General features: G+C 44.6%; 1 protein-coding gene across 1 annotated transcript in view; it reads right to left on the bottom strand.

The window, feature by feature from the left end:
• GTF2H1 (general transcription factor IIH subunit 1) overlaps positions 1-26,755 on the bottom strand; it is a 345,280-nt gene that overhangs the window by 260,533 nt on the left and 57,992 nt on the right. Inside the window, exon 3 of the mRNA XM_069223752.1 lies at positions 11,948-12,140. Coding sequence (XP_069079853.1) covers positions 11,948-12,140 — 193 coding nt within the window. The remainder of the gene's footprint in view (positions 1-11,947; positions 12,141-26,755) is intronic.

Below are 26,755 nucleotides of genomic sequence, written 5' to 3'. Positions count from 1 at the left end.
ATTAATGGTATCCCTGAGTGTGTGTGTGTATATATACACACATATATATATATATACAGGGAGTGCAGAATTATTAGGCAAATGAGTATTTTGACCACATCATCCTCTTTATGCATGTTGTCTTACTCCAAGCTGTATAGGCTCGAAAGCCTACTACCAATTAAGCATATTAGGTGATGTGCATCTCTGTAATGAGAAGGGGTGTGGTCTAATGATATCAACACCCTATATCAGGTGTGCATAATTATTAGGCAACTTCCTTTCCTTTGGCAAAATGGGTCAAAAGAAGGACTTGACAGGCTCCGAAAAGTCAAAAATAGTGAGATATCTTGCAGAGGGATGCAGCACTCTTAAAATTGCAAAGCTTCTGAAGCGTGATCATCGAACAATCAAGCGTTTCATTCAAAATAGTCAACAGGGTCGCAAGAAGCGTGTGGAAAAACCAAGGCGCAAAATAACTGCCCATGAACTGAGAAAAGTCAAGCGTGCAGCTGCCACGATGCCACTTGCCACCAGTTTGGCCATATTTCAGAGCTGCAACATCACTGGAGTGCCCAAAAGCACAAGGTGTGCAATACTCAGAGACATGGCCAAGGTAAGAAAGGCTGAAAGACGACCACCACTGAACAAGACACACAAGCTGAAACGTCAAGACTGGGCCAATAAATATCTCAAGACTGATTTTTCTAAGGTTTTATGGACTGATGAAATGAGAGTGAGTCTTGATGGGCCAGATGGATGGGCCCGTGGCTGGATTGGTAAAGGGCAGAGAGCTCCAGTCCGACTCAGACGCCAGCAAGGTGGAGGTGGAGTACTGGTTTGGGCTGGTATCATCAAAGATGAGCTTGTGGGGCCTTTTCGGGTTGAGGATGGAGTCAAGCTCAACTCCCAGTCCTACTGCCAGTTCCTGGAAGACACCTTCTTCAAGCAGTGGTACAGGAAGAAGTCTGCATCCTTCAAGAAAAACATGATTTTCATGCAGGACAATGCTCCATCACACGCGTCCAAGTACTCCACAGCGTGGCTGGCAAGAAAGGGTATAAAAGAAGGAAATCTAATGACATGGCCTCCTTGTTCACCTGATCTGAACCCCATTGAGAACCTGTGGTCCATCATCAAATGTGAGATTTACAAGGAGGGAAAACAGTACACCTCTCTGAACAGTGTCTGGGAGGCTGTGGTTGCTGCTGCACGCAATGTTGATGGTGAACAGATCAAAACACTGACAGAATCCATGGATGGCAGGCTTTTGAGTGTCCTTGCAAAGAAAGGTGGCTATATTGGTCACTGATTTGTTTTTGTTTTGTTTTTGAATGTCAGAAATGTATATTTGTGAATGTTGAGATGTTATATTGGTTTCAATGGTAATAATAAATAATTGAAATGGGTATATATATTTTTTTTGTTAAGTTGCCTAATAATTATGCACAGTAATAGTCACCTGCACACACAGATATCCCCCTAACATAGCTAAAACTAAAAACAAACTAAAAACTACTTCCAAAAATATTCAGCTTTGAAATTAATGAGTTTTTTGGGTTCATTGAGAACATGGTTGTTGTTCAATAATAAAATTAATCCTCAAAAATACAACTTGCCTAATAATTCTGCACTCCCTGTATATATATATATATATATATATATACACATACATATATATATACACACATATACATACACATACATACACACACACACACACACACACACACACACACACATACACACACACACATATACACACACACACATATACACACACACACATATGGAAAATGTCACTTACCCAGTGTACATCTGTTCGTGGCATTAGTCGCTGCAGATTCACATGCTGTGCACATTCCGCCATCTGGTGTTGGACTCGGAGTGTTACAAGTTGTTTTTCTTCGAAGAAGTCTTTTCGAGTCTCGAGACCGAGGGACTCCTCCCATTTCGACTTCATTGCGCATGGGCGTCGACTCCATCTTAGATTGTTTTCCCCGCAGAGGGTGAGGTAGGAGTTGTGTATGCTAGTAATAGTGCCCATGCAATGGAGTGAATGCGTCTGTACATAATGAAGTTTAAAGTAATATATTTACAAATGTACAAATGTTTAAGATCTACTTCTGAACGGCTACAGGCTCCCGGGGAGGCGGGTGGGCGCATGTGAATCTGCAGAGACTAATGCCACGAACAGATGTACACTGGGTAAGTGACATTTTCCGTTCGATGGCATGTGTAGCTGCAGATACACATGCTGTGCATAGACTAATAAGCAGTTATCTCCCCAAAAGCGGTGGTTCAGCCTGTAGGAGTTGAAGTAGTTTGAAATAATGTTCTTAGTACAGCTTGACCTACTGTTGCTTGTTGTGCAGTTAACACATCTACACAGTAGTGCTTGGTAAATGTATGAGGCGTAGACCATGTTGCTGCCTTACATATTTCGTTCATTGGAATATTTCCTAGAAAGGCCATGGTAGCACCTTTCTTTCTGGTTGAGTGTGCCTTTGGTGTAATAGGCAGTTCTCTTTTAGCTTTAAGATAGCAGGTTTGAATGCACTTAACTATCCATCTAGCAATGCCTTTTTTTGAAATTAGATTTCCTGTATGAGGTTTTTGAAAGGCGATAAATAGTTGTTTTGTCTTTCGAATTAGTTTTGTTCTGTCAATGTAGTACATTAGTGCTCTTTTGATGTCTAATGTATGTAGTGCTCTTTCAGCTACAGAATCTGGCTGTGGGAAGAACACTGGTAATTCTACCGTTTGATTCAAGTGGAACGGGGAGATTACTTTTGGTAAAAATTTAGGATTGGTCCGTAGAACAACTTTATTTTTGTGTATTTGAATAAATGGTTCTTGAATGGTAAATGCTTGAATTTCACTCACTCTTCTTAGAGATGTGATGGCAATTAAAAATGCAACTTTCCACGTTAAGTATTGCATCTCACAAGAGTGCATGGGCTCAAAAGGTGGACCCATGAGTCGTGTTAGGACAATGTTGAGGTTCCATGAAGGAACCGGTGGTGTTCTTGGTGGTATAATTCTTTTTAGGCCTTCCATAAACGCTTTTATGACTGGTATCCTAAATAATGAAGTTGAGTGCGTAATTTGCAGGTAAGCTGAAATTGCCGTAAGATGTATTCTAATGGAAGAGAAAGCTAGTTTAGATTTCTGCAAATGTATTAAGTATCCTACTATCTCTTTTGCAGATGCGTGTAAATGTTGAATTCGATTATTATGGCAGTAATAAACAAATCTTTTCCACTTATTTGCATAACAGTGTCTAGTGGTAGGTTTTCTAGCCTGTTTTATGACCTCCATACATTCCTGTGTGAGGTCTAAGTGCCCGAATTCTAGGATTTCAGGAGCCAAATTGCTAGATTCAGCGATGCTGGATTTGGATGTCTGATCTGTTGTTTGTGTTGGGTTAACAGATCTGGTCTGTTTGGCAGTTTGATATGAGGTACTACTGAAAGGTCTAGTAGTGTTGTGTACCAAGGTTGCCTTGCCCATGTTGGTGCTATTAGTATGAGTTTGAGTTTGTTTTGACTCAACTTGTTTACTAGATATGGAAGAAGTGGGAGAGGGGGGAAAAGCGTACGCAAATATCCCTGACCAGTTCATTCATAGTGCATTGCCCTGAGGCTGATGTTGTGGGTACCTGGATGCGAAGTTATGGCATTTTGAGTTTTCTTTTGTTGCAAATAGATCTATTTGTGGCGTTCCCCACATTCTGAAGTAAGTGTTCAGTATTTGGGGGTGAATTTCCCATTCGTGGATCTGTTGGTGATCCCGAGAGAGATTGTCTACTAACTGATTCTGAATCCCTGGAATAAATTGTGCTATTAGGCGAATGTGGTTGTGAATCGCCCAATGCCATATTTTTTGTGTTAGGAGGCACAACTGTGTTGAGTGTGTTCCTCCCTGTTTGTTTAGGTAATACATTGTTGTCATGTTGTCTGTTTTGACAAGAGTGTATTTGTGGGTTATTGTGGGTTGAAATGCTTTCAGAGCTAGAAATACCGCTAACAGTTCTAAGTGGTTTATATGAAACAGTTTTTGCTGAATGTCCCATTGTCCTTGGATGCTGTGCTGATTGAGGTGTGCTCCCCACCCTGTCATGGATGCATCTGTTATTACATATTGTGGCACTGGGTCTTGAAAAGGCCGCCCTTGGTTTAAATTTATACTGTTCCACCATTGAAGCGAGATGTATGTTTGGTGGTCTATCAACACCAGATCTAGAAGTTGACCCTGTGCCTGTGACCACTGTGATGCTAGGCACTGTTGTAAGGGCCGCATGTGCAACCTTGCGTTTGGGACAATGGCTATGCATGAGGACATCATGCCTAGGAGTTTCATTACTAATTTGACCTGTATCTTTTGGTTTCGATACATGGCTTGTATGACATTTTGGAATGTTTGGACTCTTTGTGGACTTGGAGTGGCAATTCCTTTTACTGTGTTGATTGTTGCTCCTAGGTATTGCTGTGTTTGACACGGCAGAAGGTGTGACTTTGAGTAATTGATTGAGAAACCTAGTTTGTGTAGGGTTTCTATGACGTAATTTGTGTGTTGTGAACACTGTTTTTGCGTGTTGGTTTTGATTAACCAATCGTCTAGGTACGGGAACACATGTATTTGCTGCCTTCTGATATGTGCAGCTACTACTGCTAGACATTTTGTAAAAACTCTTGGCGCAGTTGTTATTTCGAATGGCAACACTTTGAATTGGTAATGTATCCCTTGGAATACAAACCTTAGGTACTTTCTGTGTGAAGGATGTATTGGTATATGGAAATATGCATCCTTTAGATCCAGTGTTGTCATGTAGTCTTGTTGTTTGAGCAGTGGGATTACTTCTTGTAATGTAACCATGTGAAAATGGTCTGATTTCATGTATGTATTTAATATTCTGAGATCTAGTATAGGTCTTAGAGTTTTGTCTTTTTTGGGCATCAGAAAGTACAGTGAGTAAACTCCTGTGTTTAGTTCTTGTTTTGGTACTAATTCTATTGCTTTTTTTTGGAGCAATGCTTGAACTTCTAATCCTAGAAGATTTATATGTTGTTTCGACATACTGTGTGTTTTCGGTGGGACTGTTGGAGGGAATTCACAAAATTCTATGCAATAACCATGCTGGATAATTGCTAGTACCCAAGTATCTGTTGTTATCTCCTCCAAATGTTTGTAAAATTGGCTTAATCTTCCCCCCACAGGTGTTATGTGATGGGGATGTGTGACTTGTGAGTCACTGCTTATTTTGAGGACTTTTGGGGCTTTGGAATTTTCCTCTACTTCTTTGGAACTGTCCCCCTCTATATTGCCCCCGAAAACTTCCCTGCTGATATTGGCTTTGGTAAGTGGGCCTTGTTTGTGATGTTGTGGTTTCTGTAGGTTGTCCTTGAAACCCTCCCCTAAAAGGTGTTTTGCGAAAGGTGCCTCTGCTCTACGGGGAGTAGAGTGCGCCCATGGCTTTTGCCGTATCAGTGTCTTTCTTGAGTTTTTCAATAGCAGTGTCGACTTCCGGCCCAAACAACTGCTGTTCATTAAATGGCATATTTAGCACGGCTTGTTGAATTTCCGGCTTGAAACCTGACATGCGGAGCCATGCGTGCCTTGTTATTGCAGTATTTACTGTCCTTGCAGCCGTATCTGCTGCATCCATTGAAGACCGTATCTGATTATTAGAGATACTTTGTCCTTCTTCCACCACTTGCTGTGCTCTTTTTTGGAACTCCTTGGGTAAGTGTTCTATCAAATGTTGCATCTCATCCCAGTGAGCTCTGTCATATCTTGCCAAAAGCGCTTGTGAATTGGCAATGCGCCATTGGTTTGCTGCTTGTGCTGCAACCCTTTTGCCCGCAGCATCAAATTTGCGACTCTTTGTCTGGAGGTGGTGCGTCTCCCGAGGTATGAGAGTTTGCTCTCTTACGAGCTGCCCCGACAACTACTGAGTCTGGAGTTAACTGCGTTTTAATATAAACAGGATCTGTTGGCGGTGGCTTGTACTTTTTCTCCACCCTTGGAGTTATGGCTCGGCCTTTAACAGGATCCTGAAAGATTTGTTTTGAATGTTTTAGCATTCCTGGGAGCATAGGTAGTCTTTGGTACTGGCTATGAGTGGAGGTTAGCGTGTTAAACAAGAAGTCATCCTCAATTGGTTCTGAATGCAAGGTGACGTTATGGAAAGCAGCTGCCCTTGCGATCACCTGTGTGTAAGATGTACTGTCCTCAGGAGGGGACGGCCTGGTAGGGTACGAGTCTGGGCTGTTGTCCGATACTGGAGCATCGTAAAGGTCCCATGCATCAGGATCATCTTGACTCATGGCAGTATGAGTCGGGGAGTGCATCAGTGGAGGAGTTGCTACTGGTGATGTGTGAACTGATGGTGGTGGAGAAGGTGGTGGAGTTGTTTTCTTTGCCACCTTTGCCTGTGGCTCCTTGTCCTTTTCGTGAAAGGCAAGTTTTCTTTTTGTTTTAATTGGAGGAAGAGTGGTTATCTTCCCTGTGTCTTGATGAATGTGGAGCCTCCTTTGAGTATAGTCTGGCTCTACAGCTTGAAGTTCCTCTCCAAATCTAGGTTTTTTCATTTGTGAGGCTAATCCTTGTTCCTCTGTATAGGAACCTGTTCTCGGCTCCGAGGCTGGATGTTTCGGTACCGAAACTTTTTCGGAGGTCTTTTTAGGCTCCGAAGAAACCTTTGTAATTTTCGGCGTGGTGGTGTCTCGGTGCCGAATTTGTTTGGTGCCGCTGTGACGGTGCCGAAATTTCTCGGAGCCGATGTCTCGGGTCCGAGATTGCTGTGTGGCGGTATCTCGACCGGAGTCGGATGACTTCGACACCAGCGTGCCCTTTTTCGGTGCCTTGGCTCGGTCACTGCTTTTTTGGGTTAAGCCATGGCCTGTTGGCGGTGGCGTCCCCTTGGCTCTTGCTGACTTCTCGTGAGTCTTATGTTTCGACGTCTTACTCACGGTTTTCGGCGTTTCTTCGGCCTCGAGCTCTTCGAGTCCGATTCGTGGATAGAGAAAGCTTCCTCTTCTTCCTCGAAACGCTCTTGTTCTGTCGGCGTCGACGCCATCTGCAGTCTTCTGGCTCTTCGGTCTCTTAACGTCTTTCTGGACCGAAACGCTCGACAGGCCTCACAAGTATCTTCCTTGTGCTCTGGGGACAAGCACAAGTTACAGACCAGATGCTGATCCGTATACGGATACTTGTTATGGCATTTTGGACAGAAGCGGAATGGGGTCCGTTCCATCAGCCTTGAATTCACATGTGGCCGGGCCGACCAGGCCCCGACGGGGGATCGAAAAAACCCAAAGGGCCACCGGAACTCTTCTAAATTCCGTGTCGATCTGTTGTAACTAACCAGATACTGAACGCAAACAATACCGACGTTTTTTCCGAGATTCTAACTAACTTTCCGACCCGAAACATGGAGCGAAAAGGAACACGTCCGAACCCGATGGCGGAAAAAAACCAATCTAAGATGGAGTCGACACCCATGCGCAATGAAGTCAAAATGGGAGGAGTCCCTCGGTCTCGTGACTCGAAAAGACTTCTTCGAAGAAAAACAACTTGTAACACTCCGAGCCCAACACCAGATGGCGGGATGTGCACAGCATGTGTATCTGCAGCTACACATGCCATCGAACATATATATACACATATAAATATATACACACACGCACACACTGTAATAATTAGTAATTGGCACAAGAAACAGCAAGCATTGGTAAGAATTTGTGAAAAAATAGTTAATACCCTAGGGGGAAGACCAAACCATATACTAAAATAGTAGAATGGGAAGTGAAGTCCCCCACCCAAGGATATGAAGTTGTTAGAGGGAAGCTGGAAGACCTAGGGACCCCAAGAGGTGAGTACCTAAGTGAGCCAGCGACCAGGAGAGCAGAGATAAGTACCTGGTCTTCCCAAGGACTAACAAGAGGACTTAGAAAATGGATTGTGCAAGAACAGGACCAGACTCGACAAAACCAAAAGGTGGATTCTGGTAGAAGAGGACCTGCAAAAGAAGGGGACAGAGTCCAGTCCACAATGGAGTGCCCAGTGGAGGCAAGAGCCACTACCCACCCTTCTATGGATGACGATCTGGGTCGACGGGGACAGAAGACCAGCCGTGGAGCCCAGGGGCTGAAGAGGAGTCCTTGGAGCAGTGCAAATGGTGTCCCACATCGGTAGTCGGGTTGCAGATGGTCAGTGGTTTAGGAGAACCACCAACAAGCCTTGGCAAATGCAAGAAACAGCTAAAGAAGAGCTGCAAGGCTGAAGAGTACCAGCAAGGTCCAGGGGACTTGACCCTTGGAAGGGAGTCCGCACTGACCATAAGCAGTCAGGAGAGCCAGCAGAAGCAGCCTCCTCAGGCAACCCACTGGCAGCAGGCACAGTAAGTCGCAGTGAGGCCCAGTACGCACACCTGGAAAGGAGTCCCACGCAACTAAAGCAGCAGAGAGGATACTGTTCTTTCCAGGATGAAGTGCTGGAGGCCGGGGCTACTCGGAGCCTGAAGATCTCTTGGGGCAGGAGACAACAAGCCTTGAATGCTGCAAGAGTTGCGGTGCACAGGGGTACTGTTCTGCAAGGAAAGGCAAGGGCTCACCGTCTCCCAAGTTGGACGCGGGTATAGAGAACCAAGGGGATCACTCCAGACCACCACCTGTGATGCAGGATCCACGCGGTTCCAGAGTAAAGCAGATTCACCCAGCCAGTCGTTGTTGCTGCTGTAAGTGCCTGCAGATGCAGGGGAGTGATTCTTTCACTCCAAGGAAGACTCCTTCTTGGTGCAGGCTGAATTCTCGCCGACCCCAGAGGAAGCACAGCCAGGGAAATGTTCCAGTTACTGGAAGGAGCCGGAGAAACAATGTTGCAAGGCAAGGTCACCTCAGGAGTTGCAGTCTTGTGGGACCCTGAAGACTACAGTTGCAGTTCCAATGGTCTGAAGTAGAAGTAAACTATGCAGAGGAATCCTGGTAGAGTCTTGCATGTCGAATCTGGGGACCCACCTGCAAGAGAGTCCCTAAATAGGCCTAAAAGGGGGTTTGGTCATCTTGCAGGGTGACCACCTATCAGGAGGGGTCTCTGATGTCACCTGCCTGATCTGGCCACTCACATGCTCCCAGGGGCCTCTGCACATCTTGGTTTCTAGATGGCACAATCGAGTGGCCACCTATAGGAGCTCTGGGCACCACCACTTGGGTGGTAATGGACATGGGAGTGGTCACACCCAACTCCAGTGTCCAGTTTCGTGCCAGAGCAAAGACAGGGGTCCCTGGACTGGTGCATACCGGTTTATGCAAGGAGGGCACCAAATGTGCCCTTCAAAGCAAACCGGTGGCTTGGGGAGGCCACCCCTCCCAAGCCTTTCAGAACCTATGTCCAAGGGATAGGGTGTTGCCTCCCTCTCCCACAGGAAATCCTTTGTTCTGCATTCCACTGCTTGAGCTGGTCAAGCAGCAGGAGAGCAGAAACCGGTCTGTGGGGATGCAGCAGTGCAGGCTGCCCAGAAAACCCTAAAAGACTGGTAGGATCCGTACTGGGGGACCTCTCCAGAGTACATGGAATCATACAACCAATACTGGCATTAGTATTGGGGTATGATTTCAAGATGTTTGATACCAAACATGCCCAGGTTCAGAGTTACCATTATGTAGCTGGACACAGGTGACCCGTGTCCAGTACACAGGTAAAATGGCTTCCCGGCACTTACGAAGTCCAGTGCAAGGGAACCGGAGTTCGTAGGGGCACCTCTGCTAATGCAGGGGTGCCCTCACACACCGGGACCTGCACCCTGCCCTCTGGGCTAGGAGGGCCTACCAAAGGGGTGACTTACAGTGACCTGGTGTACTGACCTGTGGTGAAAGTGTGCAGGCACCTTTTCACACAGGCTGCAATGGCAGGCCTGCAGACACATTTTGCATGGGCTCCCATGAGTGGTATAATACATGCTGCAGCCCATGGGGAACCCCTGGTGTCCCAATGCTCTGGGTACCTAAGAATCATATGCTGGGGACTTATAAGGGGACACCAGTATGCCAATTGTGGAGTGCACAAAAGTCGTAGAAAGCCAAATTTAGAGGGAGAGAGCAAAATCACTGGGGTCCTGGTTAGCAGTATCCCAGTGAAAACAGACTAAGCACAAAGTGGGGGGCCATGCCAAAAAGAGGGTAAAGGTGTCTCTTGTTCAGCCTCACTGGAGATGTGATTCTGGACACGATCTTTGGATCAGGGGATCCTCAGATGGAATGATAGGTATTAAGGGCCTTCGTGGCAGAGGGTGAGGATCTGGACTGACAAGAGTCGATAAGGCCTGAGGAGGCCTACATATGGCTTCTGCTGTTCTCTTCTGTGATGTGGGAGAAAGAGAAGATGTAGAGAACCTTGGAGTGAGAGTCTGGCCAGGTTACTTAAGCCTCAGTGAATGGAGAGACTTTGAGGGAACTGAAACTGCAGGAGACTGGGAGACTAAAAACATGGAAACTGATAGTGAGATGTCCATCCGGGGTCCTCAATGTCGATAAAGAAGGTAATTTATTCAACATGGTTTCTCCCAAAAGCTCTGGTGTAGATTTCCTTGATGGCAAGCAGTCTTTTCTCTTAGACATTGACGGCAATGATGGTTCAGGAATGCTGATGCACACAGTCCTTCTTAGCAGCAGTGAATTGATGGTGTCCAACCCATCTTAGATGGTGAGCAAGTGGGAGCTGAAGTCTTTGACGCAGAAAGTGTCAAGAGATATTAAATGATGTCAGTAATGACGGCGTTGACAGTGTTTTCTGCCTTGCCTTTTGTGTCCCTCAATCTCCCACTTAAGGACCTCTTTTCAGGCACCATCTTGTTTACAGAGAATAAATGGGAAGAGGTTTCCTTCACCTTCCTTTCCTCCTCGCCTACCCTGGAGCTTCCATCTGAATCTTGTGCCCTCCCAGTCCTTTAATGCCTTTTTTGGAATACATCACAGTCCTTCACAGAATGTTAAGCAGGGAGACATACCACACAGAACTTTGGGAGGGGTGTGGGGGGGGGGGGGGGGGGAGGGATGTGGTGGGGTGGTAAGGATCTGGGACAGCTTTCTTCCTTCCACATAAAGGGTACTTCTCAAAAAGAGAAGGCTTTCGGATTGGAAACGGTTTCCACATGCAGGAAAAAAAATATCTTCACTGCGTAGGTAAATGTTAAAAATGTTGCATGTAAGTGAATCAACTGCAACAATTTGAGTAAATTCTGTCAAAAAACAAGTGTGAAACTTCACATGTGCTCTCAGACCTTACTAGCGGGAGTCAGAAAAAAGAATCGACTCCTTGAGGCTACTGTCAGTACAGTCCATCATGTGTAAAGGAAGCTCCTCGAATCTTCAAAGAACAGGATACCGTTCAGAGTAGGACTATTAAGGTGCATTTTTTCCCACTCATGTCATACACTTTCATCCCTGTTTGCAACTAAGATGTACAATGTAGATTTGAGATGAGGTTTTTTTTAATCTTAAAAGTTTCCATTCATATAGAAATTCACCTTTGGGAAGTGCCTGAATCCACTGTAGGGGCCAATGACTTTTGGATGAGAAAGGGGACGGAGTAGGACCAAATTTGCTCCCAGTGTCAAGCAGCCCAATGACATTCCCATAAAAATAAATCACACTTTCCCTAGGATGAGCTTGGTCAGAATTTGCCAGAAGTGACATCCAGAATCTCAGGCATATGAACTTATCAGACAGTCATTCTAATAAAAGGACAACATGTAGAGAACTGCTAAAAGGCTTACATTGTACTTGAAGATATTCTTTCTAAGGGAAGGCAGTGTTCCTGTTCTGATTCTCTGTAGGCCTAACTCAGTCCGACATCAGAAACTTGAAGAGTGCCTTGCAAGCTTTCTCACTGTGACCCTGTCCTACATTTTTGAGTGGTTTACATGTAATACTCCAATGATAGCCACTGAAAACAGCTGGGCTCATACCTGTTCTTTTCTTCAAGCTCTTTGTTAGCCTTTCTCTTGAATTTAGGAAGCAGCTGCTGGAGAAGATCCTTTACTGCATCCCTTTCCTTCACTGCAGTACTCTCATTAGAAAAATGGAAGTTTGTAGAATCTCCTGCATGCAGGACAAGCTGAAGTTGGATCTTAGCTTTGCCTTCCGGGCTTATTTTCTGACCTAAAATTAAGATTAAATTGCAATTACAAGGATGACATCTCATATATATGAACATGTTACGTGTGATCATTTCATTTTATAGAGCTACATGGATATCAACAGCAAATGAGATTTCAATCCATCTATTTCAATATATGCAGTAACTCTATAATTATCATTACAGTGCATAAATGTATCTTAGTAATCAATACAGAAAATATGCATATAAGAAGGTCAGACTTCTCTCCATGTATGAACATTTCCAACTTGATGGCTCTCCTACACAGTGGCATTATTTTATTTATTTTTCCGGTTTAATATTGCCCTATGCATCCTCTGGCTCTTTCTGTTGTCCTGTCCTACTTGCTGAACACTTTGAGCTACTCAGAGAAGAAAACAAACATCCTTCACTTGTGTAACAAGCACTACTTCAATGAGGATTTTAAGAGATTGACAGATTAAATGGCGGTGCAGGGTCTCACTTGAAGGCAATGAACAAATATGAAAGGTCTAAAGTTATAATTAACAATAGAAAGTAGGTGATCAAAACAGCACGTAAACAAATAACTAGCTCATGAAAATGTCTTGTTTGGGTTATTGTTGAATGCCCTAAATGCAGGAGTATAGTTACTACACCAAGTGTCCATACTAGATGACAAGTACTAGACACTACTACATAGGACATGATTATCAGTATCCGCTCTATGTGACTTGAGACATGCATTTGGAGGCTGTGTGGGCAGAGAGAGTACATGTCCACTACAAGTACACTGCGGTTTTAGAAACATGGCTACAACACACCCAAACAAGGTAAATGGGCAGATGCAACAGGCGCCAAGAAGCAGAAGATTTCTCACTTACATGGCAGCGAATGTTAGACTAATGTCAGGGCACAGCGCGGTACTATTCTGTCTGAAGAAACGTGTAACTTTAAATGAATGTGTCTCTTTTCGTAATTCACTGAAAACCTGACCAGTAGTGAGGGAATTATACTGTTCAAAAAAGAAAAATACACAATTCGAAACCGGGTAAGATGACCTCTATAGTCCTAGACTTAAAGAAACAGATTTAGCCATACTAGTTACATGAGAGAATACATAGGTGGCAAAGTAATGGTGGGTTGTAATGCTACTCGGAGCAACTGCCAGTACTGGACAAATTACAGACACATCTTCCCTCACCTTTTGTGTTTTACAAGAGAGAATTAGCATGGGCATAAGAAACACAACTGTAATGCTTGTAGGCCACACATTTTTCAACTTCCCTGTCCCATGGAATCTGAAAATTCTGTATTTTCAGAACTGACAGTTTAGATGGATGGTAATCTAGCGGTTTCCAATTATTGGGCATACACCTGCATCACCTAATCGGAAATAGTGGATTAGATATGCATACTCTTGAGATTTGTGTGTTTAAGCCAAGTATAACCAAAATTCGAAAGATGATAATATGGTTTCAATAAGCACTTTGGAAATAGTCTCCATTCTCCTTTCAAAACTCAATAGATTTTCCATATGGAACACTGTGGTTGCCAAGTAAGTTACACAAAGATGGCCTACTTGAATCAGTCACTTGTTCCTGCGGTCATGAAAAAAAAAGCTAGAACTGAACATTTCCTATTTACATTTTGCCTCTTACAGCCATACATAAAAATGTCTTTACCTTGATTATCAAGATAACTGCAGTTGACTCAAGCCACTCTAAGGAATCTATTCTCCTGTACCCTTAGAAACAATTCACTCTAGTCACCACTGCGCTTAGCTGAAGTATGTGTGTAAAGAGGATTCCATGTAAATCAAATTTGAGGGCCATTCTTAGTGACATGAGAAGAATGTTCAAAACTCCAGATATTTCAATATTAAAAAAAAAAAAAAACGGTTTAAGCTAAGTTATGGACACCTAGTCTGTGTTAAAACTAAAACAGAGGAATTTACTGGAATACAGTAAAAGTGAAGGTATGCTTACAAAACCAAACCACTGCCACTCATTATTTAAGGTTCCATAAAATATTTTAAACTCAAGTTCCTATCAAGCTCTGCTTATGATCCCACATATGGCACCACTCAACATAAAATTACACCATGACTGACATGTCCCTATTTACATACCAGCTTTTACTTTTCTCTTCCAATCCAAGTGGACCTGGGTGGAGAGGTGGTCCAGCACTCGCCTTGCAGCGGACAGACTGGTTGACTGATTCTAATGTCAAAATATCTAATAGAGCGCTCTCTTCAAATACAAATTGCATGCAATCTCAAAAACACTATGTTCCTAAAGTTTTACATGAAAAACTTGCATTTAATTCAAGCTTCTAATTGTTTCCTCACCTTTTTTTCTTTCAACTGGATTACTCTTTTTCACTTTCACCCTCTGTAGGAAATTGGCTCTGTATGCACTATTTCAAAGTAAGGAATAATATGCACAGAGTCCAAGGGTTCCCCTTAGAGGTAAGATAGTGGCAAAAAGAGATAATACTAATGCTCTATTTTGTGGTAGTGTGGTCGAGCAGTAGGCTTATCAAAGGAGTAGTGTTAAGCATTTGTTGTACATACACACAGGCAATAAATGAGGAACACACACTCAGAAACAATTCCAGGCCAATAGGTTTTTGTTATAGAAAAATATATTTTCTTAGTTTTTTAAGAACCACAGGTTCAAATTCTACATGTAATATCTCATTTGAACGGTATTGCAGGTAAGTACTTTAGGAACTTTGAATAATCACAATAGCATATATACTTTTTACATAAAACACATTTAGCTGTTTTAAAAGTGGACAGTGCAATTTTCACAGCTCCTGGGGGAGGTAAAGTAATGTTAGTTTTTGCAGGTAAGTAAACCACCTACGGGGTTCAGATTGGGGTCCAAGGTAGCCCACCGTTGGTGGTTCAGAGCAACCCCAAAGTCACCACACCAGCAGCTCAGGGCCGGTCAGGTACAGAGTTCAAAGTGGTGCCCAAAACGCATAGGCTTCAATGAAGAGAAGGGGATGCCCCGGTTCCAGTCTGCCAGCGGGTAAGTACCTGCGTCTTCGGAGGGCAGACCAGGGGGGTTTTGTAGGGCACCGGGGGGGGGGGGGGGACACAAGTCCACACAAAAAGTACACCCTCAGCAGCGCGGGGGCGGCCGGGTGCAGTGTGCAAACAAGCGTCGGGTTTCCAATGGGAGACCAAGGGGTCTCTTCAGCGGTGCAGGCAGGCAAGGGGGGGCTCCTCGGGGTAGCCACCACCTGGGCAAGGGAGAGGGCCTCCTGGGGGTCACTCCTGCACTGGAGTTCCGATCCTTCAGGTCCTGGGGGCTGCGGGTGCAGGGTCTTTTCCAGGCGTCGGGATTTCAGAGTCAGGCAGTCGCGGTCAGGGGGAGCCTCGGGATTCCCTCTGCAGGCGTCGCTGTGGGGGCTCAGGGGGGACAACTTTGGTTACTCACGGTCTCGGAGTCGCCGGAGGGTCCTCCCTGAGGTGTTGGTTCTCCACCAGTCGAGTCGGGGTCGCCGGGTGCAGTGTTGCAAGTCTCACGCTTCTTGCGGGGATTGCAGGGGTCTTTAAATCTGCTCCTCTGGATACAAAGTTGCAGGCTTTGTTGAACAGAGCCGCTGTCCTCGGGAGTTTCTTGGTCTCTTGGAAGCAGGGCAGTCCTCTGAGGATTCAGAGGTCGCTGGTCCTGGGGAAAGCGTCGCTGGAGCAGTCTTCTTCTGAAGGCAGGAGACAGGCCGGTAGGACTGGGGCCAAAGCAGTTGGTGTCTTCTTTCTTCTTCTGCAGGGGTTTTTCAGCTCAGCAGTCCTCTTCTGTAAGTTGCAGGAATCTAAATTCTTAGGTTCAGGGAAGCCCTTAAATACTAAATTTAACGGCGTGTTTAGGTCTGGGGGGTTAGTAGCCAATGGCTACTAGCCCTGAGGTTGGGTTCACCCTCTTTGTGCCTCCTCCCAAGGGGAGGGGGTCACATTCCTATCCCTATTGGGGGAATCCTCCATCTGCAAGATGGAGGATTTCTAAAAGTTAGTCACTTCAGCTCAGGACACCTTAGGGGCTGTCCTGACTGGCCAGTGACTCCTCCTTGTTTTTCTCATTAATTCCTCCGGCCTTGCCGCCAAAAGTGGGGCCGTGGCCGGAGGGGGCGGGCAACTCCACTAGCTGGAGTGCCCTGCGGTGCTGGAACAAAGGGGGTGAGCCTTTCGCCAGGTGTTACAGCTTCTGCCTGGGGGAGGTGATAGCATCTCCACCCAGTGCAGGCTTTGTTACTGGCCACAGAGTGACAAAGGCACTCTCCCCATGTGGCCAGCAACATGTCTCGAGTGTGGCAGGCTGCTAAAACCAGTCAGCCTACACGGGTAGCTGGTTTAGGTTTCAGGGGGCACCTCTAAGGTGCCCTCTGGGGTGTATTTCACAATAAAATGTACACTGGCATCAGTGTGCATTTATTGTGCTGAGAAGTTTGATACCAAACTTCCCAGTTTTCAGTGTAGCCATTATGGTGCTGTGGAGTTCGTGTTTGACAGACTCCCAGACCATATACTCTTATGGCTACCCTGCACTTACAATGTCTAAGGTTTTGCTTAGACACTGTAGGGGCACAGTGCTCATGCACTGGTGCCCTCACCTATGGTATAGTGCACCCTGCCTTAGGGCTGCAAGGCCTGCTAGAGGGGTGACTTATCTATACTGCATAGGCAGTGTGAGGTTGGCATGGCACCCTGAGGGGAGTGCCATGTCGACTTACTCGTTTTGTCCTCACCAGCACACACAAGCTGGCAAGCAGTGTGTCTGTGCTGAGTGAGGGGTCCCCAGGGTGGCATAAGATATGCTGCAGCCCTTAGGGACCTTCCCTGGCATCAGGGCCCTTGGTACCAGGGGTACCAGTTACAAGGGACTTATCTGGATGCCAGGGTGTGCCAATTGTGTAAAACAAAAGTACAGGTTAGGGAAAGAACACTGGTGCTGGGGCCTGGTTAGCAGGCCTCAGCACACTTTCAAATCAAAACATAGCATCAGCAAAGGCAAAAAGTCAGGGGGTAACCATGCCAAGGAGGCATTTCCTTACACCCTCCACATGCCTTCTGTCTGAACATAACCTACTTACTCTAAATCACATGCATGTTTGCCTTAATCTCCATTATTGACACCAGGGAATGCAATATTTGTGAATGTTTCGGAGTGGTCCCTTGGCAAGGGGAGGCAGAAAATCACTAGACACCAGGAATTTTATTTTTATATGTTTATGTCTGTTGGGGAGCAGCCCCTTGAGCAAGGGTCACTCCCCATTTTTAAGGACCTCTTTTGGCAGCTTTCTGTCCCTCGTCCCGGGGCAGATGAGACACTTTTTAGGCTAATCTGGCCATGGGTCTGCTCCACAGTATTGATCACAAATGTACTTTGTTTTCTGCTCTCCCTGTGGCAGTCTAGACTTTTTTAGGCCAATCTGCTCAAGGCGGGGGAGAGGGGGGTTGTGGTTCAGAGGCTGGTGTTTGGATGGCAGTGTGAGTGTACTGGCATTTGCCTGGTGGGGCGTGTGGACTAGCTTCTGGCAGTCAATGTGTGTGGCTGGCATTTGCATGGTCGTTGAACATAAGCTTGTGTTTAACTAGTGTTTAGCTGGTGACTCCCTTCTGAGGTACCAATTTCTTGCCTTTGGTCTGTGCCTTCCTTGAGGACACATCAGACATTTGCGATGCTGATCTGCCGCCAGGGGAGGACTCCATTTTGTTAACTGTCTGTTTATGTCACCCTTTGCATGTGTTCTCTCAATGTTTTATTTCTCCTTTTTATTGCAGTGCAAAGCTTTTGATTTCCTTGGTACCGGCTCCTACTCGTGGTTTTGGCACTGGTAGTTCTGCAGTTTGTGTAGTTGCATGTGTGTGATAAAGAAAATTAATAATGTTTACTTCAAATGAGTATCATTGCCCTGCTTGAATGTTTTTTTTTTTTTATGTGATTGTAGCATGTTTAGCTTACTATTTTTTTTATTTTTAAATTTACGTTCGGATTTGTGCAAGATCTGTATTATGGTATCTTGTGTGTGAGCTTTCTTTCCTTTCTACTGGGTAATCTTTAATGCTTGACGTGTCGCTGTAGGGTAGACACAGTTGACCCCTCAGTCTAGCTGTCTGTTGCAAGTGAGAGGTATCTTTTTAGGCTATCAAGTTCATTGTGCAGATTGTATTGACAGCTGTATAATGAGCTGGAAAAAACGAAGTTTCTTAGTTCTAATTTGATATAGCTTTGTATATCGTTGTCTTGTTTTCTGTGTTCGTTTCATAAGTAAGAGTTATGGCTGCATGCAATCTGACTGCCCAGCAAGTTGTAGGATTGCTTTTTTCATCTGCCTCTCAACTTTGCTCCGAGACGGACTCTGCATCTCATGCAGAGAACCAAGTTGAAGATTCTGTCAGAGAATTTACTATTTCAGAGACATCATCTGATGATAAATCCACTATTAGTTCTGATGAAGTGCCTCTTTTAGAGGAGGAAAGCGATATGCCAGTAGTGCAGCAACAGCAAACTGGACTGCCAACTAGGGAATAGAAGGCTTCCCATTATAAGTGCAGAACCCTAGGTTGCCTCTAACATGGTGCTGCCTGTTTTGCCTGCCTTCAATAGTGTTTCAGGATGTAGAGTCAATACAGAACACGTTTTGCCTATCAATTTCTTCCAACTGTTTTTTGATGATGTGTTTTTGGAAGATATTGATGAGCAGACTAATTTGTATGCAGAACAGCTTTTGAGGAACAACAGTAGGAAGCTGGCTCTTTATATGATATATCAAAATGAAAAATATTGTGTAAAAGGTCCAGGGGTTCCCTTACTAGTTGGCAGTGGCTTGCTCTAGCAATACCAAAGTGCTCATTTAGGGGGTGGGGTGGTTGAGCAGCCTTAGTCTTAACAGAGAGTAGAGTTAGACCTCTGCAAACACACACACAGTCAATAAATGAGACGACTCCAGTAGGAGAGCCACACTAATTTACAAAAAATCCAAATATCTTTATATATATTTAGGCACCAGAATCAATACGATCAGGTAAATACGTTTTGCAAGAAAATTACTTTCAGGTTTCAAAAGGCGACAGTGCATTTTTCAGAAGCTGAAATGTTATCCTGTGCAGAGAAAAACAAGTACTGCATTCAGGAATAGTACAGCAACATACAGGACAATCTCCTGGACTTAGAGTAAGTACTGACCAAGGGTCAGGACCACACCAACAGGTCACATTGAGCGACACTGGGGCGGCTAGGTGCAGAGGTCTAGTGTGGCATTGGGTGCCCAATGTCAGTCAATAGGGATTGGTCAGGTTGAAAAGAAGCTGCATGTTTGGACAGTGAGTCCAGTCGAGGAGAACCATCAGGTGAGTTCAATTCTTGTGCGATTTTGGGACAGAAGGACACCTTCAGTCCTCTTCTCCACAGGCCAGTGGCAACGGGTGAAGAGGTGTCCTGAGGCGTCAGGTTTTTTCCACCTGGAGCACTTGCAGTTGAGGGGGGCCTGCATTCAAAGGCTGCAGGCGGCATCAGTGAGTCCACAGTGGGCAAGTCCAAGGTGGGCTTGTCTCTGGAGGGCTGGGGACCAGGTCGTCACCACTGGCCCACTTCAACTCGGGCAAGGCAGCACAGCAGCCTGTAGGACCATTCGACTTTGGTGCAAATCGGAGGTAACAGCAGACGGGGCGGCAGGGCTGGGGCCAAGTCAGGAGCTTCTTCCTCTGGCTTTGCTTTTGCAGCTCTTTGGTGTCCTTCTATGTAGGTCAGCAGGATTCTGATTTCCTGGTGCCCGGGGCTCTCCTAAATACTGAATTCAGGGGCAGTTTGAGGAGTGTAGGGTAGTAGCCAATGCGGTCACTATGCCCCTTACATGACCATTTCCTGTGGGAAGTGGGCATAACCCTGTTCCAGAGTTCCTACCTCTGCCAAAACCAGGATGGCAGATTTCTAAATGTAGTGTCCACATCAGGTGGTTCACCTTAGGGGTGGGACTGACTCACCATACTGAATGCTAAATTTCACAAATGTCCTGGTGCCAAATGGGTCCTGGGGTAAGGGGGTCAGCATCTCCCATGTGAGTGAAGCCTGTAATACATACCAAGGGCAATTATTTGAAGCCCCTGCCTTGGAATGCAAATTCACAGGTCATCCTGTTGAGTGGGGTGTGTAAACACCTCATCCAGAGTAGGCTTTGTTTCTGACCATGCAAGAGCAAAGGCTCTCACCCTAGGGGCCAGAATCTTGACTGGTGGTGGCAGGCTGGCTAAAGCTAGTCAGTCCTCACATGGGTAGTTGGTAGGTTTTCAGGGGGCACCTGTAAGGTGCCCTCTGGGTAGATGTATTAATAAATCCATCACTGGCATCAGTGAGGGTTTAATAATACAAAATGTTTGATACCAAATATCCCTATTTTCAGTGAGGCCATCATGTAGCTGGGGAACTCTTATTGACCAGTGTCCAGCACATGTACTTAAAATGGCTTCCCTACTCACTTACTATGTTTAAGAATCGGCAAAGACATAGCAGGGGCATATCTGCCCTTGCAGATATGCCCTCACATGTAGTTTAGTGCACCCTGTCTTAGGGCTGTAGGACCTGCTGTAGGGGTGACTTACATATATTGCACGCAGTGATTTGGGGACAGGGCATACAGGATGTGTGCCATGTTATGTTTTCACTTTTAGCTGCACCAAAGCACACAACAGCAATGGCAGTCTGCATGTGCTAGATGATGGAGTCCCTGAGGGTGGCACAATACATGCTGCAGCACTTTGGGGTCCTCTTTAGTACCCATGCCATAGGTACCAGGGGTACAATTTACTAGGAACTTACCGGGGGGATGGGGGGCAGGGGGGCACTTGCACAGTTTTAGGGAATGAGATCTGGCACTAGGGACATGGTTAGCAGGAACCCAGTGCACTTTCAGTCAAAAAGGAGCACTTTCCTATACACAAGATCCACTCCAGAGCTACCTGGTGAACTCCATGAGATTAAGCCGTTCTGGGGTTTAACTTTCCTGATAAGGAAGCCATCACTGTCTTTTTATTGGTCTACTAGTCCCTTGACGGCAACTGCTGTATTTCCAGCAACTTTGAGTTGAGATCTGTATTTGCTTCTCTAGCAGATGCTGCATTTTGTGGATAATGCTTTAGCATTGCCACAAGATCATCCTGTTCCTTCAAGATTCGACCTATCATTGATTATTGAGTAGATCAATTATCCGAGATCTATGTTTCAGGGAAAGAGGCATCTGTGGACAGGTCTCTGTTCAAGGGCCATTTGGCTTTCAGACAATACATTCCCAACAGGAGAGCATCTTATAGTGTTAAGTTGTGTATGCTCTGTGAAAGTGCCACTGGATATGGATATGTCTATAATTTCAGGGTGTACACTGGTGGGGAATCTTCAATTGATCCCCACCTCCGGTTGTCCTTCCACTTTTGTAGTCAGTGAGATATTTGTGTGGGAACTAGCCAGAGCATTGTTTTTTTTTTTTAAACAAGGGTCACTATTTATAGGGCGACAATTTCTACACAGGTGTGCAATTATTTAACGAATTGTTCAGAGTGGATTCTGTGGTATGCGGCACAATCTGCTCTAAACATGAAGGTTACCCTAAAGAGCTTGTGTGTAAAAGAACTTTAAAGGGGACAGAGCAGTGCTTTGCGTAGTACTGGTCTTCTAGCTGGGACATTTGCAGACAGAAAAGATGTCCACATGCTCAAAACCATTCATGATAAAAGTACTGTGCCTGTGACTGGGGTCAGGTTGCAGAAGTGTGCAAACGAGTGTGTATTCTAGATTACAACAAGCACATGAAAGGTGTAGACAGAGTAAATCAAAGGCTGGAGCCTTACAATGCTGCTCGAAAGTCCTATATCTGGTACAAGAAGTTGGCTGTTCATCTATTTCATTAAGCATCCTTCAATGTGAATGTTATTTTCAAAGCTCGTTCTCCAGAATCCAAGATGACGTTTGCACAGTTTAAGCAGTCTAATAGGGCTGCCTTGCTGCAAATGGGCAGGCAACTATTCCTAGAGTCGAAGTGGTGAAGAATGTGGCTAGATTGAAAGATCGCTACTTTCCTGAACACATTCCTCCATCACCCAAAAAGGACTTTCCTTGTAGAAGATGTGGAGTCTGTGTCCAAAGAAGAGTGTGAAAAGAGAGTTGTATGTACTGCCCTTCTAATCCTAGTTTATTTGTGACCATGTTTTAAGTTGTACCATACACAACTCAAATACTGGGAGCAACCATGAGATTAAAAGGGAACGGACTGTGGCGGGTATTGCTATATATTTTCTGTTTAGATACCTGTTTGGCAGTAGTTTGATGTGCCTCATTACACCTGTTGTGTATGTAGTCATAGTTGGTATTTCATATTCTACCAGAAGGTTGGTTCTTTCTATTTGAAAATAAATGCACTGTTTTTAGTAGGCTGTTTTATTTTTCCCCATTTGTGCTTTATGTATGTAATCGTGCTTTAGTAATGAAAATGGTGCCCAGCTTCATAGTGATGTCTGCGTGGTGTGAGTGGCTGCCAGTGTGTGTAGTGACCAGCAGCAAGTCACTACACACACCCCCAATCACCAAAATGCCAGTCTATACATTCCACGTGCTGCAAGGCAGCATGACGGTCCTGTAGGCACACGAAAGTGATGGGCCCTTGAATGGTGCCTTTTGTTGATGCAAGTGATGTAATGTGCTGGGCCAGCGGCTGGTGATGTGAATGTTTTTGTGCTCGATGCAAGACAAAAGGTGAGCCCGATAAAGTGGTTTATGCCCTGTTGTGGCTTTACAGCTCACGAGCTGTGAGTCACTTGTTAAGCCTTATTAACAGTGATTTCTATGTTTTTATTTTCCTGAATTTGTTAACTTAAATTACAATTTACTCTTTGAACCTTTCACTCAGAGTGTGTGTGTGTGTGTGTGTGTGTGTGTGTGTGTGTGTGTGTGTGTACACTTGAGTAGTAGAGGGTGGTACACTTATGTATATATGTCTTTTACATCTTTCTCTGCCAGGGTGTACATTGTCTCTAGGGAAAAATCTGCCAACCGCAGATTTTCACAAACTAGAAACCAGGGGAGAGGGACTGGGGTGGGTGGGGGGAGGGGGGGAAGGGACGGGTTTAACGGACAGACTCCAGGATGGTGGGTCTTGTGTGGATCCCACAAGGTTTTCTTACCCAGAATCCCTTGCAATCCTCAACCACCAGCTAAAAACACACCTTCATAACAAAGGTTACAGGGACATTATTGTTTGGTTCTGAATTTACACGCACAAAACTACAGAAATTCAGCTGTTAGAGTTGTTTCAAGTAACTAGAACTCATGCCCTAATGTAACTACAAGTTGCGCCCTCTCTTTGCACAGTTTTCTGTTCAATAATTTTACCGCAAATGTTGGTGATATTATCAGTGATGTCACAGGTAGCATCATGAGTTATGTAATATCTGGGGTAATTAGCATTGCATGTCGAGAATGCATGTTAGTATGTTTTAATGAAATAGAAGAGAAAGATATTTGAGAACTCATTTAAAATGTGCCCTAATTTTTCTTTCTACGGCACTAACGATCATTTCTATGATAAAATGAACCCTCTCATTTTGTTTATTTCTAAATTAAATGTTTTACCAGTTTGATTCAATCAAGATGGCTTCATGTGTGCCACACTTGTCTTAAGAGGGTACATGGACCCTAATAAAATGTGTTGTAGTGCATGGCAGTTTGAAAATGCTGAGAGTGGTTCAACGTCAAAATCTCTTTAATTTAGCAATGCTGTTTAGGGGTGCGACTGACTAGAGTGCAGTTTCTTTTAGAAAGAAGGAATGAATAAACGGTTTGTAAAGCGCAACAGATACTATTAGAGTGCCCTGGCACCAAGGTAAAAAAGGCCAGAGAAAATGATCCTCAATCATACAGCTTAAACAAATGCATTTTCAAAAGCTTGTAAGGCATTCTTATCTTGGATACATCTAAAAGGAAGAGGGAGATAATTCCAGTATTTGGCTGCCAGAACCGAGCAGGCTGAGCCACCCCACCTCTTTCATTTGGTACATGGGAATGTCAACAACCTAGCTGACTAGGAACGTAAGGTTCTATCTGGACAATAATCCACCATCCTATTAGACAAATATTTCGGGCCATACTTCTAGTAGGTAGTATAAGCAATCATCAGGGCTTTGAACCTAATCCTCTTTTCGACTGGAAGCTAGTGTAATTGGTTCCGGTAGCGAGACAGGAAGGCATGCATGGGAAGCCTAAATAAAAGGTGAATTGCCATATCCTGTACCAGTTGAAATCGATTAAGTAGTCCAGAACTCCCAGGTACAGGATGATGGTGTATTCCAGTTGAGAAATAATTGGAACATGACTACTGTTTTCTGAGCATCCCAAGGGAGAAAGGTCATCATCCCCAGTATCCAGCACAAGGTTAATCTGGGCATTAAAGGAGAGGTGCATATCAATAAACACCCCAAGATACTTTCCCAACTCAGTGGGAGGGAGTGTAGAGGTACATCTAGCTCGCCACACCCCAAGCCAACCCAGGAGGGGATTGGCCTCAAACCTGTAAAACCTCTGTCTTCTCTGGGATGCATTGGAGTAGACTGGACGGGCTAAAGTCAACCTATTACTGCTGTTATGAAAACAGAAAATTTAGACCTGGAATCTGACATTGTTGTTGTAGTTCAGCAAAAACTGACTCATCTGCATATGACACCAATTGGATACCAAAGGATTCAATAAGGTATGCCAGTGGCGTCATGTAGATATTAAAAAGTGAGGGGCTCAGGGCCGAAACCTGCAGCACTCCACAAAGGAACACTGTAATCTATGCTCCAGGTAGGAACTTAATCACTCTAGTGCAGGACCCTCAACCTGAATGGTGGTCAGTTGTTAAACACAGTCTAAAGACAGAGATCGATCTGCTGCGTTCGTACCAGCACCCAGCGTTAATTTGATGGAGTCCGTTATCTCCATAAGCGATGTCTCTGTACAATGGAGAGCCCTAAAAATAGACTGTGACGGATGGAGCAAATTAGAGGTGTTCAAATAAAATCTCCAGTTGCTGTTAATCTTCTCCATGATTTTAGAGCCCATGGGAGCTGCAATATTGGTCTGAAATTAGCAAAGTTTTCAGAATCTGCATTCTGAGGGGGTGGTGGGGGGGGGCATTTGCCTGTTTTCAAGCAGTGTGGACTATCCCAGAATTAAATGAGGTGGGAAAATGCTCCTGATGGCGCAAAGGATAAGAGGGAAAACAGATTTACTCTTTGCAAAGAGATCTGTTAATTCAGTATCACTAGGTGGTTTAAGCAGAGATAACCTGTCCTGGAGGCATACTTATCGCATAGACATCCCATCTGGATTCATCATCCCTTGAGTCAAGGAAATGTTTATGAATTTATTTTTTATTTTTTTCTCTACGTAAAAAATACTCAACCTCAAACATAAAGAGGGTTTATTTTTTTTTTGGGGGGGGGGAGGGGAGGCAGTAGTTTTAAGGTCAGTTAAATCTGCTGATTTTAAACTTTTCTTTAGCATTGCTATTAGCTCCTACAATCTGGTTGGCATAAAAAGGTGTGACAGGCGAGCATCAGGTTATATTAAAGAAAAAAAAAAGAAACAGAAACAAAAAAAGAATTACTCCAAGCTGATTTATATTGGGTGTCAGCAGAGTGTGTTTCCTCCATTGGTGTTCTAATTTTTTTTTAGACTCGTTCCTTTCAACTACTAGCTCAGCTGGGAACAAGCGGGCTGAAGGGTGCCGTCTAATAGTTCCTGACCTAGTTATAGGGGCAGCTGTACTGTCAGCCTCCAATAAACACTTCCTCATCAAGTACAATGTCTTCACTAAGGACTGGTTTTGTAGAGGATTAAACGTCGCTCAGAGCAGAAATATTGACCTTCTTCCAGGCACAATTTCCACATGGGTGGCTTATCTCCTATGATGTAATGGAGCAACCCAAGGCCAGGAGAAAGGAAGCAGAAAATGGTCAGACCAAGGCTTATCACAAATAATTGGTGCATTAGAGAAAACGGAGTCCGCTGGATGGCCAGCCCAAAGGGTAGGTCCCACAGGTGGCATGGCTAAGTGGACTGTCACCAGTGTTTCTGTCAGCTTCGAAGCAGAACAGTCAGTGGGGTTATCTAAATGAATGTTAATATCACCCAAGATGGTGAAGTTAACATAATGAATAATATGATAACCAAATGCTTGGGAGACAGTATTAAAATAGCATATCCTTGTGGGAGGGGGTGGGTGGAGGAAAAGGAGATACAACAAAATCCCAGCAAAGGAGCAGTGAGCATATCGGGGAAATATAGAACCCCAAAGCCTCGTTTCCTGTCAGTTTTTCGATCTTAACCATAGGGCATTTGTAAGATTTCCTAAATGCAAGGGCAACGCCCCCAGCCCATATGCCCCTCTCTTCTCTAAATGACAGAGGCATAGTTAGGATGGAAGGTCTAAGTGCAAATACGGACAAGATTGCTCATTAAGCCAGGTTTCAGTCATAAAGAGGATTTCTACTTCCTCCTTATCAATCAAATTGAACATATCTATGGTGTGTTTAGGGAGTGAGCAAATGTTAATGAGGGCTGCTTTCAGATATAAAGAATTATCCAACTTTCCAGACTTCTCCCTAATTTCTAGATTTGCTACG

Source organism: Pleurodeles waltl, chromosome 3_1 (assembly GCF_031143425.1).
Source record: "Pleurodeles waltl isolate 20211129_DDA chromosome 3_1, aPleWal1.hap1.20221129, whole genome shotgun sequence".
In the NCBI taxonomy this organism is placed as follows: Eukaryota; Metazoa; Chordata; class Amphibia; order Caudata; family Salamandridae; genus Pleurodeles; species Pleurodeles waltl.
Note: the sequence above shows the minus strand (reverse complement) of the source record. Positions and strands in the feature narration are given on the sequence as shown.